Below are 15,713 nucleotides of genomic sequence, written 5' to 3' on the forward strand. Positions count from 1 at the left end.
GATAGTTCTAAAACAAAAACACTAGAAAGCTTGCGTACACAAGTTGAGACTTGACATGAGATCTGAGTGTAGCCACTGCTCACACCCAGATTTATGAATGCCAAGTTGTAGCGAAGGGAGAGTGTAGTGACCCCACCTGGCCTTGGACCCAAGTCTCCGTCGGTATACTAAACCTGCAGCTTTCAGAACGCATACTCAACTGTAGTGATGGCACTCTGTCACAGCAAGCTTTGCTTGAAAATGAGTGTACGCCTGTGTTACGCCTGTTTTATATCATGTGTTTGTTTCGTAAACAGGAGCCAATGTGTGAAAAGGTATAGCCTACAGATTTTTGTAGCGTGATTAAACATGCTTCTACAGGGAAACAGTGATTAAAGGGTATAATTTCAGTGTTTTGAACACACTATTACACCCCTGTATGTGTCTGACCGTTGTCTTGACCAAGGATCTGTGTCAGCAGAATTCAGAAAGAAGAGAGACTGTTGTAATATATACACACTGTTGGCATCATGTCTTAGCAGGGATTTGTTTTAATTTGTGTGACGAGATGCACTTTGTTGGAGTCAGCAAGTGTTTGCCTTTGATACACAGGCTGTTTTCTTAAACTCTCAGACCTGTTTTTGTCAGCGTTCTTGGAAATGCCTCTTGAAATGTGTCTAAGAATGAATAGCTCTTATTCTCCTTGTGGTATTTTATCATGTACTGTCATTTGTTCGCTGACAAATGATGCCAGTTTACTACCCTTTGCCTCTGGATTTGTTGTGCTGATCTCTGTGTGTGTGTGTGTGTGTGTGTGTGTGTGTGTGTGTGTGTGTGTGTGTGTGTGTGTGTGTGTGTGCGCTTTTGTGCTTGTGTGTAGCTTTCCCCGGCATGTGAAGAGTACATGGCTGAACCGAAACGCGCCGGCACAGAGCAAAGACTCCCTCATCCCCCCTCTGGAGAATGTGGTGTTTGGCAGCAGCTATGTCAAGCAGTTATCCCCTGATGTAAGTCCAGTTCAGCAGCCTGTATTCTGTGGCCAGCCACAGCAACAGGAGACTTTGACCAATTATAAGTGATTTAGTGACAAACACGAGAAAATTAAGTCAGACAAGAGCCCTTTGGCTTTCTTGTGCTGAAGCTGTAGCGCTCTGCTATTACAGTCTCTAGGCCAAGGGTATTCAATTAAATTTCAGTGAGGTCCAGTTACAGATTTTAAGTAAGGGATAATGTATAGAACGCCGGTCATTATTGGGAAAATAAGTCCCTACAGGGCGAACTGGACCCCAACGCACAGCGGAGGGGTCTTGTTCCGCCTTGAAGGGACTTATTTTCAGACCCAGACCACAGTCCGCCTATTAGTGACCTCAGCTCTACACCATGTACTCGAAATGCCCCCCAGCAGTTAGCAATTACCTTCACTTACAACGGCAGCACTTTGACTTGAAGTTCCTAATTACCAGGAAGCTTGGGAAGATTAAGCCACTGTGTTAGACAAGAATGTTGACACTGGAAGGACATCAGGACATTTTGCTTGCTGACATCATTGAGGTAACTTACAGACACCACTGATGAGTGTAAAACATGTGTTAACTGGGGAACTGTTATATTTGGTAGGGTATTGTATAAGATCACACAAAGCCAAAAAATAGACATCACACATCCGTATCATCACTTAAGGTCTCAGTTCAAACCGTTCATCTGGAATAGCCAGCGCAATGGTATTTTTTATCCATGGCCATGGCCTCATTTGGTTGGAACAGAGATGATGTAACATTGCAGCAGCAGTACCAGCTCTGATGCTGTGGACAGGAGAATGTGAGCGAGCAGGAACGAGAACGAACCCTCTCCTCTTAGTGGACTAGCTCCCCAAGTCCTCCACCCCCACAACGGCACACAGATGAGAACGAACCCTCTCCTCTTAGTGGACTAGCTCCCCACGTCCTCCACCCCCACAACGGCACACAGACGAGAACGAACCCTCTCCTCTTAGTGGACTAGCTCCCCACGTCCTCCACCCCCACAACGGCACACAGATGAGAACGAACCCTCTCCTCTTAGTGGACTAGCTCCCCACGTCCTCCACCCCCACAACGGCACACAGATGAGAACGAACCCTCTCCTCTTAGTGGACTAGCTCCCCACGTCCTCCACCCCCACAACGGCACACAGACGAGAACGAACCCTCTCCTCTTAGTGGACTAGCTCCCCACGTCCTCCACCCCCACAACGGCACACAGATGAGAACGAACCCTCTCCTCTTAGTGGACTAGCTCCCCACGTCCTCCACCCCCACAACGGCACACAGACGGCTCAAGACCCAGAATGCACTCGAGCTGCCCAGAGCGGAGTTTCATAATGGCTGCAGAAACCAAACAAAAGAAAAAAAACTCCAGTATATATTCCCTTTCCCTTCGCCTCGCCATAGAGATGGTCTTTAATATTAACCACACACACACACACACACACACACATTAGCGAAGGCTCGCTTTTTCCCTGAGGCCGAAGCCTGTGAGAATCTCATAGATCCATGCCAGGCCTGGTCTCGGATCAGTTCAGCAGCATTATCTAATCCATTGAGCGATTTCTGTGGCAGAGGGAGTTGAAGGCTCTGGTATATTGGAATGGAATGAACATTGAACTGATTCAACTTTCTGTAACATTTGTAGTGTGTTTAAACTTTGGTTTGGGTTGCTCGCTGCAAGTTCAGCATTTCAATTCCCTTTGACTGTAGACATGAAGGGAACCGAAAAGTCGAACTCCATCTCAGTTCTTTTAAAGATGGGGTTAGCGATGCTGGAGATTGCTCATGTTTGAAGAACAGCCAACATGAACAGCCAATCAAATAGATTCCTCCCCTCAGTGCTCCATAGGTTTGTGGCAGAATCGTATAGAGAGAGAGTTGCGTACATGGGGCATCAAAATTCACTTCAAAAAGTTCTGGACAAAATTGACAGTTGATTAGAATGCATTGAAAACTTAAATATTGAGATACAGAGCGACGACGTCGAGTAATTGAAAGTAAATAGCACAGTGTAATTATTGTGTAAACTGTGGTTTACCTACCATTAAAACAGTATATCTTTAATACAATTCCAGACTTTATATCGTAGCCTATTAAATAGCTAGTAGACTGAGCTTAGCTTAACGTTAATTTGCATGCCTTGTTCGCTGTCCATACTGCTGTACTGCTGTTAACTTCCGGCAACTATTTGAGGCTTGAAATAGAACATTGGCGTGAATCGAGTTGTTGCAACTCTCTGGGGTGTGAACTGATGACATCCTGTTTCTGATTGGCTGCAGCAGTGTTAAAGTTGACTGATATTTAGCCGACGCATTTATCCAAAGCAACACGGACTCTCAGTGGCGGGAATCGAACCCAGATTGACCGAATGTCAATCAGTGAGGTTACCGGTGCTCCACCAGGGTGGTGTGGTGTGAGTTCTTGCACACACAACATTTAGTGCACACAGAATGGACCACTGGTGAGATTTGCTGAATCCCACATTACACCAGTTAACCTATTGCTAGCCTGGTGCTAAAAGGGAGTTGTAGGCTAACTGGCTTAACTAACATCCTATAGGCCTAAGGTGTCAAACAGGGTTATTGCATGCACAGAGAATGGTATGTTGTTGCTGTGGTAGATGAGCTGAATTTCCCAAAAGTTGGCATGTTCTTTTAAGGTGTGTTGTGCTCTCGTGCCCTCCTCAGGGGAAGACGTTCCTGGTGTCTGATCACTGCCTGCAGCACGCCTTCAACCTGCACCAGAGCTTGTGTGCCAGCCTGCTGCTGGCCTACCAGGGTCTCTTCTCCTACTTCTCCACCGTCACCAAGGACCTGCCCTCCTCCCACCGCATGGAGCTAGGTACAGTGGGCGCCCATGCCCCCCCACACACACCCCCTCCACCCACACCACCCCCTCTCTCTCTTAGTGCTAGCCGGCTCATAATCCCCACCCCATTTATGTTCTGTTCCTTCATGCGTAGCACTGTTGCTGATGCTTTGTCCAAATCACTTTGAAGGTCAATGGATGTGATTGTTCCAGGGAGGGAATTGAGTGGTACTATTGGCTTTCTGATGGCCACATTCAGTTGTAAATGAGAAGGAGAGTTTTGTGTTGTTTTGTTTTTTTAAAGCACTGCTTTGTAATCGAGTGTGTGTGATCAGTGATTATTTATTGCTTTGTCAAAGTGACCTCCAGTTTCATAGGTGCCACACGTCCTGTCAGTTTTTTAGCTTGTTTGTTTTAGATGGCTGTTTTGAGATGTTGTTGTTGTTGTTGTTGTTGTTGTTGTTGTTGTTGTATTTTTGTTTTATCATTTGCTAACATTCAAATTAATCCCGCCTCTCACCATCTAACCCCTTTACTGGAAATTTGTATGATTGGTCACCTAGGCAGTAACTAACTTAAACCTGTTCTTCTCAACTTATCATCCTCATCCTAACCAGAATTACCCATCCAACTATGTGCTTGTATTGATGTTGTGTGTGTACGTGTGTGTGTGTGTGTGTGTGTGTGTCTTCTGTAAATACCCAATCGTTGCCCCTTATGAGCAATCTTTTTTTGTTGTGCTTGTGTGTGTTCTGTTAACTTCACTAAACCCCTTCATTTCCAACTGTAGACTAGCTCCCTAAGCCACTAGTTTCTCTCCTGTAGCACAGCATCACCCTCAGACACTAACCCCTCTCCTCCTGCTCCTGCTGCTGCACAGGCTTTTGTCAGCCCCACCACCTCTCTCTAACCCACCTAACAGTAAATGGCTCTTACTGAGCATTAAGCACCCGCTGAAGGGAGATGACACGTTGAACATGTGCCTATATATGTGCAATCCCCACCACTAGCCAAGCCCAGCATGCAAGTCCTTTATGAAAGAGTTCTCAGAAGACCTTACCCCCGCGGCCAAAGGCACGTCACCATAGGTATGTTACCCCTCCATCCCGTACGACCCCGTCCCCCTCTTCCCTGGCTCACTCGCTCTCCTCCTCCACCTCTCATTGTCCTTCCCTCCCTCCGTCTTCTCTCTCTCTCTATCTCTCTCTCCTCTCCCGATGCGCCTCCTCTCCAGGCGGTTGACTTTTCTCTCCGTTGAGTAAGTCTTCCTTGCTGATGGAACACTGGAGATCTGTGCTCTTTTTCTCTTGTTCCTTCTTCCTTCTTCAGTGTGTTTCTAGGCTATTGGGGGTTTCTCTTCATGTCTGGCAATGCCTCGTCTCTCTCTCTCTCTCTGCTCTCTCTCTCTCTCTCTCCCCCCCCTCTCTCTCTCTCTCTCTCTCTCTCTCTCTCTCTCTGCTCTCAACTTTTCCTCAGTTTTCTCTTCTTTCCTCTTCCCTTCTTTAGCTCTTCATCGAGTTATCTTTTCAAATCTGTCTATCCCTCTCTCTATCCTTTCTTTTTTTCTTTCTTTCTCTCTCTCCATCTCTGTCTCTCTCTCTCTCTCCCTTTCTTTCCATCTCTGTCTTTCTCTCTCTCCCTTTCTCTCTGTCTCTGTTCTGGTGTCCCTGTAGTGTCCTGGTCTTTCACTATTTCCTCCTGGTTTGTCAATCTAATGGTTCCTCTGCTGATGTTCTAATGGTTCCTCTGCTGATGTTCTAATGGTTCCTCTGCTCCCTCAGCTACACTTGCAGACCAATCCCACGTTGATATCTTGAAATTTATCATGACCTTTGTGTTCTTTGTCCCCCAGAGAAACTCGACGTGGAGGCCCGTCTCACCGAACTTTGTGACCAAGTGAAGGTATGTGCTCTCACCGTTCATAGTGATGGAACATAGACACATACAGTTACACATACATATTAATAAACGCTTACACACAATAAATCCTTCTTTTGAGGCATGTTTTTAGTCATAGACAGACCTGCAGGTTACCCTCATATTCATTTTGCTCTGATAATGCCATGTGATTTGTTTATCTAATGAGAACATCAGTCTCAGTGTGCCTAGCTCTATTTTCAGCGATGTTAAAACAGATAAGTCATAGATTTCTCCTCTGCTCTCTTTTACGTCTGTGGGAGTATTTATAAAAAATTGAGAAGCTCTGAAATATTTATCCCAGATTTATTATGCGTGTTGCACCCCACCCCCAACACACACACACACACACACATACACACACACACACACACACACACACACACACACACACACACACACACACACAGCCTCTTCTCTCCCTGACTCTGCACTGTAGTCACTGGGATGTAGAGCAGCCGTCTGTGGAGCAGGTTTGCTGATGCTGCAGCTTGGCTAGCGTTAGCTGGGGAGCACTGTGCTAATGTCTTTAATGTGACACAAGTGCGCAGTGGTGGGCCATGACACAACAGCTTCTGGGAGCTCCAACGGCTGTCTGACTCTAAGCCCAAAAAGATGTGCAGTTTTCAGCCCAAAGGGGTTATTTTGAGCCACTCACAGGGTCTTTCACACTCTGGCTGTCAGTCAGGATGAAACGGTGTTGGATGTCTCCCAGAAATACAGGTAGCACACACTGACTCACGGATTTCATTTCCATTCTAGTGCTGTACTCCAGAATGTTATGTTTTACTATTCAATAAGTCTGTGTATGGTGGTTGGGGTGGGTTTGAATCGTTAGGTATGCTTGCTGCCTCTCTCAAGTTGTTCAAGAATAAATATATAAAGAAAAAAAGAAAAAAAAAATCCTCTTTCCGTCCTTCAAACACTTATCAATTATCTGGCTCATCTCGGTAACGCTGCAACATCCCCCGTGCCTCTGCTTAAGGAGACTCACTGTGTGGGGATGCCCCCTGGTGGCTGAAAAGAGTATTTGATTTGTTTGTTTGTTTGTTTGGTTGCTTTTTCACCAGATCTCTGAATATTTGCTCAATTCTATGCTCTTGTGTGTGTGTGTGTGTGTGTGTGTGTGTGGATACACATGCATGTGTGTGTGCGTGTTCTCCAGAAGAGAGCAGAGAGTCCAGATGAGTTGGCGGAGCTGGTGAACATGAACCTGGCCCAGCTGTGCTCTCTGCTCATGGCGCTGTGGGGTCAGTTCCTGGAGGTGGTGTCCCTGCACGAGAGCATCGCCGCCCTGCTGGCCATGGACCATCACACGCTAAGGGTTAGTTAGACTCAGACACACACACACACACACACACTCAATCCTACATGCACTCACACAAGCACAGACTTGTGCCTTTGTTTGATCTAAAATTTAAATGCATCTCCAAAAATCCTTGACCCTAACTAACAATATCAAATGAACGAATTGACCCAGTTATGGTTAGACAAGTGGAGTGAAGTGTTATACGTGAACCTATGTGTCGTATTATGCAAAAGCTTGGGAGTTGTGTGAGTTTTTCAAAGTGAGGATCCGTCCACACCTGGATCCTGAGCTTGATCAGGCTGTGAAGCTAATCGCTGACACCTGCAGCTACGCTACCCCCTCGTTATCTGCTGTGTGTCAATAGAGATCATTATGGGATGTAATGTCCTGATGTGTGAACAGGTGCTGGGGTGCCATATATGGAGGCAACGACTGTGAATGAGGTGGTGGATGTAAATTAATTTGCAATGACTGCAGAACTATTTATGGATGTCGATAGTTTGGCACCAATGGAGTAACTTGCCCTTACTCCACAGAAATTCAATAGTTAACTCACTTCGGAGGCATAGAGATATTTGTAATGATCAACAGTTTTAAGATGCATTTACATTTCACCTCGGCAGGTCCGAAGATTTGCTGAGGCTTTCTTTTGCCTGGAACATCCGCGCCAAACCGCGCTCGCCTACCAGGAACTGCAGTGAGTGTCTTTGAAGATTTTCTCTCCTTTCATCAGCACTGATAAAGAATCCTGTCATTTCTTTTAGCTGCAGTAGTCAGGCTGTCGGTGGTAAAGGGCTGCTGGATGATGCTTATGAACTCACTGAACTGCTCCCTCCTTCCCTCCTTCCCTCCCTCGGTCTCTCCTCGCAGCGCTCACAGCCACCAACAGATGACTGCCGCCATTAAAAGCTCCTCCTACTTCCTGTCACTGCCGCCACTGCCTGTCGAGTGTGCCGACCTGGACGGAGATGTCAATTCGCTGCCAATCATCTTTGAGGACCGCTACCTCGACTCGGTCAAGGAGGGTAAGTCGCACCACGTGACTGAAAAAGCCAACAGCTCCGTCACAGAACAGTTTTTTTATTTTTATTTCAATAGTAGTTCATACCTTACCATACAATGCATATAGTAAGCTATGTATTATATGGTGTGTTAAACGACAGTAAGGTCCCGTCAAACTACTTCTTAATTTCTCATTGGATGAGAGGCATTCCATGAGTCGTCATGAGTGGCGATATTCCAGGAGATCCCCCACTAGGACGTTTTACTACAAGTAATCACTCCACATATTGCACTGAATTATCCAAAGCCAACATTTCATTCATACAAAGCGATCAGTGAGAGCAGTGATTTCATAACATTTCAAGAGAGCAGTGATTTCATAACATCACATTTGAGTGAGAAAATGGAGTAAGTAAAGAGTAGGTGAATGTTCAATTTGATACGAGATGTATGTTCAATTTGATACGAGATGTATAGACATTAGGTACAAGTTAGCCTACTGTGTGCACAAGCACATAGCCTCTCACTGATCTTGACTCTTGAGGGGTGTTATGTTGCTTGGCAACCAGAAACGCCAAGGCTAAGATTAGAACTATTTTTGTGGGCGGAGGGTGAACGAGCAAAAATCAAAATAAACAACAGAAATCACAATTTAGTATCTAAAAACTAAATTAGGTGATAATGGAACTGTTGTATATAAGCAGTACGACACTCATATTGGTGTTGGCACAGGATATCACCATGGCTGTGATTACCTTCGGTACCTTGCATTCGGCCATGCCGAAATGCTTTACCAACACTACTCCCACTGCTTAATTATGATGTGTTGCTAAGCCACAATGACTTGAGGATAATGTCTGTGTCTGCTGCTGGTCTTGGCTACTCTCTCACCCAGCTTGCTTCTCTCCCTCAGATCGTGACGGCCCTTGGCTAGGGATGCCTAACGCCCGTAGAGGGTCCGTATCAGGGAGGTTGGACCGGTCCAGCTCGCGGGACATGAGTGGTGCCAGCGGCACAGGTCTCCTGAGCCCGACCCCCGAGCCGCGGCACGGCGCCCTGGACACCACCTGGCCCGAGCCCACGGCCGAGCTGCAGCCGCTCAAGTCCAAGGCCAAGTCCATCAAGCTGAAGAAGAACACCAAGACGGAGAACTCCAAGAAGCTGGTGCGCCAGAGCTCCAAGGACTCGGTCATCCTCACCGGCTACAAGCACCTGAAGCTGCCACCCTCACACTCCTCTGTCGCCGAGCCCCTGGCCAAGCCTCCCCGGGAGTGGTCAGCGTCGACAGCGGGGGAGGGTGTTGGTGGACGAGATGGGGAGGAGAGAGAAGGTCACCACCACCACCACCACCACCTCCTCCCTGGGGACGGCAGAAACAGTTCCCGGATCAGCGTCAAACACGCTCCCACGCTGCCCGACCCGGCGGGGGAGGCCGAGTGCCAAACGGACGGCGGCTGCCTAAGGGACGACTTCACCAACCTGCTGCGGCCCGTGGCGGGCGCCCACGGCAGGCCCCAGGCAGGTCCTGGAGCCGCAGCCCCAGTGGCGGGCGCGGAGGGCGGAGTGCCCGTTCCCCGTGGTGAGGCGCCGCCGCCCGCAGCAGCAGCAGCAGCAGGGGGCCACAGCGGGGGCCTCCGGCACATTGATGTGAAGCCCAGCGACAAGGACCCCTACCAGGGCGAGAAGGTCACCGTGCTCTCACCGGGCCGGCTAGCGGGGCTGCTGCCAGAGATCACACAGTCGCACTGCAGCCCTGAGGTCCAGCCCTCGCAAGGCGGTGGGGTGGAGGGGGCAGCGGCGGCATCATCAGAAGCAGCAGCAGCAGCAGGCGAGGGCGGTGGTCCAGCGCTGGGCGCTAAGAGCGACTGCATCCAGCTGCCCGGTGGACCTTCGTCACGCCTCTCGGACTCGGGCATCGAGAGCGAGCCCAGCTCGGCCACACAGCTGGCACCGGGGCCGCAGGCGAAGGCCGACACCACGGAGCCCGTCTGGGTCCCCCAGCAGCAGCAGCCGGCGTCGGAGAAGCCGCCCAGGCCTGTGTCCACCGTCAGGCCACTGCAGGCGCTCACAGCGGGAGCCAAGGGCCCTGACGGAGGAGGAGGAGGCGGCCTCTGCCCAGAGACGACGAGCGGCGTGAGTGACGTCCAGTCCTCGCTTACGTCCATCACCTCGCTCCCGTCCGACGAAGAGCCCGAGAGCGAGCCCGTCGGGAGGAAGTCCAGCGTGCTGGTGCAGGAGCAGAGCCTGGTGTTCTCGGCCGACCCTGACCCCTGGGAGCCGGTCAGCAGCAGCGCTCATGCCCCCAACAACCCCCTGTGCCCTGCCACCACCACCGCCCAGCGCTCCACCCTCGCCAGTCTGGGGGACGAGTCTGTGTTCCTGGACTCGCCTTCGACCGGCGCCCCCTGTGGGGCTGCAGCAGCAGAACCGCCTGCGTCTGCGTCTGCGTCTGCGTCTGCGTCAGCGTCCGCGTCCACTGCCGCGGGAGGGGCCCAGTCCAGCGCCTCAGGCACCAGCAGTACGGACATGGTGAAGCGCGGCCTGGTGGAGAACCACTTCGGCTCACGCTCCAGCACCGACGTGTCCGAGATCAGCCCCGTCGAGTCGTCCGCGGTCACTCTGGGCGTCCGACCCTCTGGCCTGTCCGCCACCTCCACCACCACCCTCGTCCCCGCAGCGGCTGCTGGAGCCAACGAGGAGGACGAGGGCGATGACGACGAGGAGCCGGAACACGACATCGAGAACGGTTACTACGAGGAGACGGACGCCCCGGCCTACGTCAACGGGATGGAGGGGGCGGAGGAGAGCGGCGAGGAGGGGAGGAGCCTGCTCTATGACCAGGTGGGATTGGAGAACCTGCCGGAGACGGGCAGCTCCCTGCACCAACCGCCCGTCTGCTGTCGGGCTGTTGTCCCGCCCCTCACCACCACCACCACCAGCAGCATGCGCTGGTATGAGAACGTCCCTGAAGCTCACATGAATGCGTAAGTCTCCAGCGCTCTCTCTCTCATGGTCTATCATTAGTTAAGAACTTTTTTAGGTGAAGCTACGCTAACTCTAAGAGACTGGATCTATAAACCCCGGTAGATGATGCCAGTTTTACTGGGGATTTGGATTAAATGTTTGTTGGAACAATTGGAGGGTTAGTCAGTATGTTAATGTTATTCCTAGTTGTGAGTGGGTTTTAAAAGGCAACCTACTTTATTTGCCAGTTTTGATTACGAACATTTCAGCAAGTTATTTATGACCGCCGCGCAGCGAAGCAAAATAGGTTTAGTCAGATTTTATTTATTTATTTTTTTTCCCATGTCCAAATTTCCGTCAAGGATTCTCGGGACACTGAAAGACCGGGGTAGACGAAACTTGGTGGGCATGTAAGCCCATATGGATGGCATGGAACCATCGTTTTTCGTTTTTGATCTGTAGCCCCCCCGCTGGACTGCACCCCCTGAAAGGAGGGTAGGGCGGACACAGTTTTCTGTGAATATCTCGAGAACCGTAAGGTTTAGGAGGACCATTTTTTTTTGTACGTTGATGTCAAGGGGCCACGTCAACCCATTCCATAACTCATTTCATGTATAGCGCCACCTAGTTAAACACAAAAAAGTAAAAATGAGGTGTTGTAATCGCAGGTACCTGTGACCTAACATAGTCAAAACTGCGCAAAATTGGAAGTGTAGGATCATTATGACACCCTCTGAGTGCATGCCAAGTTTTGTGGAATTCCGTTCATAGGGGGCCACACAATAAATTAATTTATGTTACTATACACCAACTGGCCTGTAGGTGGCCGGAGACAGTTTTCTGTGAATATCTCGAGAACCGTAGGGCCTAGGAGGTCCACCTTTTTTTTGTATATTGGTCTTAAGGGGGCATGTCAACCCATCCCATTACCACTTATTTCATGTATAGCTCCACCTAGTTAAAAATTAAAAAGCAAAAAATGAGGTGTTTTCATCACAATATCTCTGGCTGACATGGTCAAAACTGTGTAGGATCATTATGACACCCTCCGAATGCATGCCAAGTTTTGTGAACTTTCGTTCATGGGGGGCCTTACAATAAAATAATTTGTGTGTACATTTAGTGACCGTACACCAACAAGGATTCCCGGGACACTGAAAGACCGGGGTACACGAAACTTGGTGGGCATGTAACCCCACATGGATAGCATGGAAACATCGTTTTTCGTTTTGATCTGTAGCCCCCCCCCCCCGCTGTACTGGACCCCCCGAAAGGAGGGTAGGGCAGACACAGTTTTCTGTGAATATCTTGAGAACCGTAGGGCCTAGGATGACCAATTTTTTCCGTATGTTTGCCTCCAAGGGTCATGTTAACCCATTCCGTGTGCACACATGTGCATAAACAGATACACACGCACACACATACATTCACAGTAATCATACGTATGACACATACTCACACAGTAGACATATGTACTCATGCATGCACATGCACAAACACACATACGCAGGCAAACACACAAGCACGCACACACACACACACACACACACACACACACACACACACACACACACACACACACACACATAAACATAAACGTGTACACGCACACATGCACACAATTCAAGAATTTCTCAGAATTATGAACAGGCAAGATGGGGGTGGGGTTGTATAAAATGAATTTTACATGTGAAATCTATGAACTAATCATGTTTTGGTACTTGTTGTCTAGCAGATACCAGTGAGAATTGAGTGTGGATAATGCAATTTAGTGAGACAGTTAGAATCATATAGGCCTTCCAGCGTGATTTATTTTTGTGGAAAAAATGTGCTGGACTGGGCGGCGGTCATATTTTGTACCGCTCTGCGGTACATCTAGTCTTAGACATGTGTTAGATATTATTAATTTGGGCTGTCAATCGATTAAAAAAATAATCTAATTAATTACATACTCTGTGATTAATTCATCTAAATTAATCGCATGCATCCATTTTTGTTATGAACAAGTTTGGCAGATGAGTGAATCAAGGTAATGTCTGGAATACCCCTGTGATTTATCCTTTTTTTAGCCATTCAAACATGTTGTAGATTTTTATTCACATAATTAATGGGTTTTTGCCTTTTCTATCGAGTAGGTGGCAGTCCAGGATAAGAAATAGAGCAGTTCAAGAAATTAAACTAAACAGTTACACAGTGCGAACGGAAATAGTGTGTGTAAAGTTATTGGAATGGAAATAAATGTAACCACCTTCAACCTACTTGATTGTTTCAAGTGTGCAACAAATGTAGTCAATTTATTAATGGAGTTTGTTGTTTAGTTATGGTAGGCTCAGCAAAACGTTAGCAAAGTTAACTTTGACAAGGCTGGCGGCTAGCATTATTATCATCAACAGGTGTGCTAACTCCTAGGCCTACCTCCGGATTGTTTTGCATTGAGGTGCTACTTCTGACTTGACAACTGCTATGGTAGGCAGCGGAAATTCCTTACTGCAGAAATAGTAGATTGATGCTCCTGTCAACAGTATTTGTCTGGGCGTTCTTTTTAAAACGTAGGCTAAATGTTTCATTTAAAGCAGTGCTTTCTCGTCTGCCTCCTTCTGTTACGATAGCCAGACTGTACTGGGTCAAATGTCACTATGAAATGCAGTTTTTAGTTTTTAACGCGTTATTATTTCTGTAATTAATTAATCGAAATTAACGCATTATTTTGACAGCCCTAATTATATATAATTATTATTTATAAATATATAATTTATAGATATGAAGTTTGTTTTTCCCCTTCTTGCTAACTTAATGAGTCAGAACTTCATCATCTCTGTTCTGTCAAGCCTATTAGTTTAGGAGGAATAAATTGCTGTACTGTGTACTTTGCGGTATTTTATACATGTGTGGTCTTGCAGAATACAGGCCCTTGATGCTGATCCCGATGTAATAGCCTTGGCTGTGTGTGTGTGTGTGTGTGTGCTTGTTTACAGGTTTGTGCAGGCCAAAGAGGAGCTGAAGCTGCTGAAGCTGCCGGGCTTCCTGTACAGTGAGGTGGCGGAGCTGGCCTCCACCATGCCCTACTTCAGCCTGGAGGAGGACGACAGCACCGACGAGGGCGTCCACCTGGTGGTCTGTGTCCACGGCCTGGACGGTGAGCACTGAGGAGACCACACACACACACACACACACAATTGCACAAACACTCTAAAAGATATAGTGAGCTGTTGAAAGGGGATGTTGAGAAAATGTGTGTGTTCATGGGCTGGAGGTGAGCATAAGGAATCAAGCCTGGAGCCAGGCAGAGATGTTACAAGGCAAGGCAAGTTTATTTATATAGCACATTTTATACACAGGGGTAATTGAATTGGCTTTACATAAACAAAAGCAAAGACTACATAAAAGCATAAAAGGGCAGTAGTTTAAAATGTTTAAAAAGTAAAATACATAAAATAGAGTAGTTAAAAGACAATAAAATAATTAAAAGACAGAGTGCAAAACAATGTATTACTGGAACAGAGCCAACAACTTAACCTTATGCTTTGTCGTACCAGTTAGGCTGTTAGGTTATTAAATGTAGCTATAGACCAGCTAACCCAAACAAAGCCTGAAAAATCCATGCCCATCAGACAGTCTCTCAACAGGTTATTATTACTGTGACGAAACCTCTGTCCGTCTTTGATTATCGGCACACAACAAGCATGCCCTTTATTAAACTCACACAGATTCTCATGTTTTGGCATAAACGGTGAAAGGAAAGATGAGCACTCTGATTAACAGCTCAAAATCATGAGAGGGTAATAGTTTAAAAAGGGGTGGAGCTTTAAAAAGTAAAGAACATAGAACAGACCTGCCAACCTGTACGCATTTTGTGTAGCAACCACGGATTTTCACATCAAATACGATTTTTACTTAAAACTACGCAAAAAGAGCAGACACCCAACTTCTCCAGAAAGCTCCTTGAGCATGTGAATTAGAATCTCCTGCAAATCTATTTCTATGCGAGGCATAGTGGCCTCTCTTTATGTAATTTTTTCTTCATTCAACGGTAAGTTAAATGAAAGACTTGATGAGTTGAGTTTAAAGGGATACTCCACCATTTGGGGAAATACTCGTTTTCCACCTTCCCTTGAGTTAAACAATTGAGTTTTACCTTTCCCCAGTTCATCCAGCCGTTCTCTGAGTCTGACAGTAGCACTTTTAGCTCCAGCTCATTGAATCAGATTAGACCGTTAGCTTATAAGAGAGATGCTAATGGTCTAATCTGATTCAATCAGGTGCTAATTAAATGAAGCGCGGAACTTTCCGAGGCAAAATACAGCCATTAACAACGAGTCTGAAAGTGGACCTGTTGGCTAAATATTTTGAGCTGCTCATTGATGAGTGTTCAATTTGGTTCTTCTTTGGAGCATATAGACCCTTCTTCTTGATTATTAGCGTGAAAACAAGCAAGAACAAATAATAGGCTTCCAGACGGAGATCGCGCACCTATCACAGTTGGGATAATGTAGGCCTAATCATTGCAGCCTCACAGATGGCAGATGGCACCTATCACAGTTGGGATAATGTAGGCCTAATCATTGCAGCCTCACAGATGGCAGAAAGACACCGCGATCTGAAAGAAACTGAGTGAACTTAGTCATTTGCATTAGTCAGCAGGTAATAATTGAACATTTAATGTTTTAACATGTAGGCTATTGTGAGTAAAGGGATAGACTGCACACTGAC

General features: G+C 47.3%; 1 protein-coding gene across 7 annotated transcripts in view; it reads left to right on the forward strand.

Moving 5' to 3' along the window:
* fam135a (family with sequence similarity 135 member A) overlaps window positions 1-15,713 on the forward strand; it is a 38,372-nt gene that overhangs the window by 18,177 nt on the left and 4,482 nt on the right. The window contains exons 1-10 of one of the 7 annotated variants that reach the window (XM_042066623.1): window positions 869-986; window positions 1,443-1,530; window positions 3,691-3,844; window positions 4,822-4,899; window positions 5,664-5,713; window positions 6,894-7,052; window positions 7,661-7,734; window positions 7,908-8,062; window positions 8,953-11,023; window positions 13,979-14,139. In XM_042066623.1, coding sequence (XP_041922557.1) covers window positions 1,480-1,530; window positions 3,691-3,844; window positions 4,822-4,899; window positions 5,664-5,713; window positions 6,894-7,052; window positions 7,661-7,734; window positions 7,908-8,062; window positions 8,953-11,023; window positions 13,979-14,139 — 2,953 coding nt within the window. In that variant the 5' untranslated portion in view covers window positions 869-986; window positions 1,443-1,479. Of the gene's footprint in view, window positions 1-859; window positions 987-1,413; window positions 1,531-3,628; window positions 3,845-4,821; window positions 4,900-5,663; window positions 5,714-6,893; window positions 7,053-7,660; window positions 7,735-7,907; window positions 8,063-8,952; window positions 11,024-13,978; window positions 14,140-15,713 lie in introns of those variants that run through there. The other 6 variants (XM_042066618.1, XM_042066619.1, XM_042066622.1 and 3 more) reach the window with 6 other exon arrangements.

The sequence above is a fragment of the Alosa sapidissima genome, chromosome 16 (assembly GCF_018492685.1).
Source record: "Alosa sapidissima isolate fAloSap1 chromosome 16, fAloSap1.pri, whole genome shotgun sequence".
NCBI lineage: Eukaryota > Metazoa > Chordata > Actinopteri > Clupeiformes > Clupeidae > Alosa > Alosa sapidissima.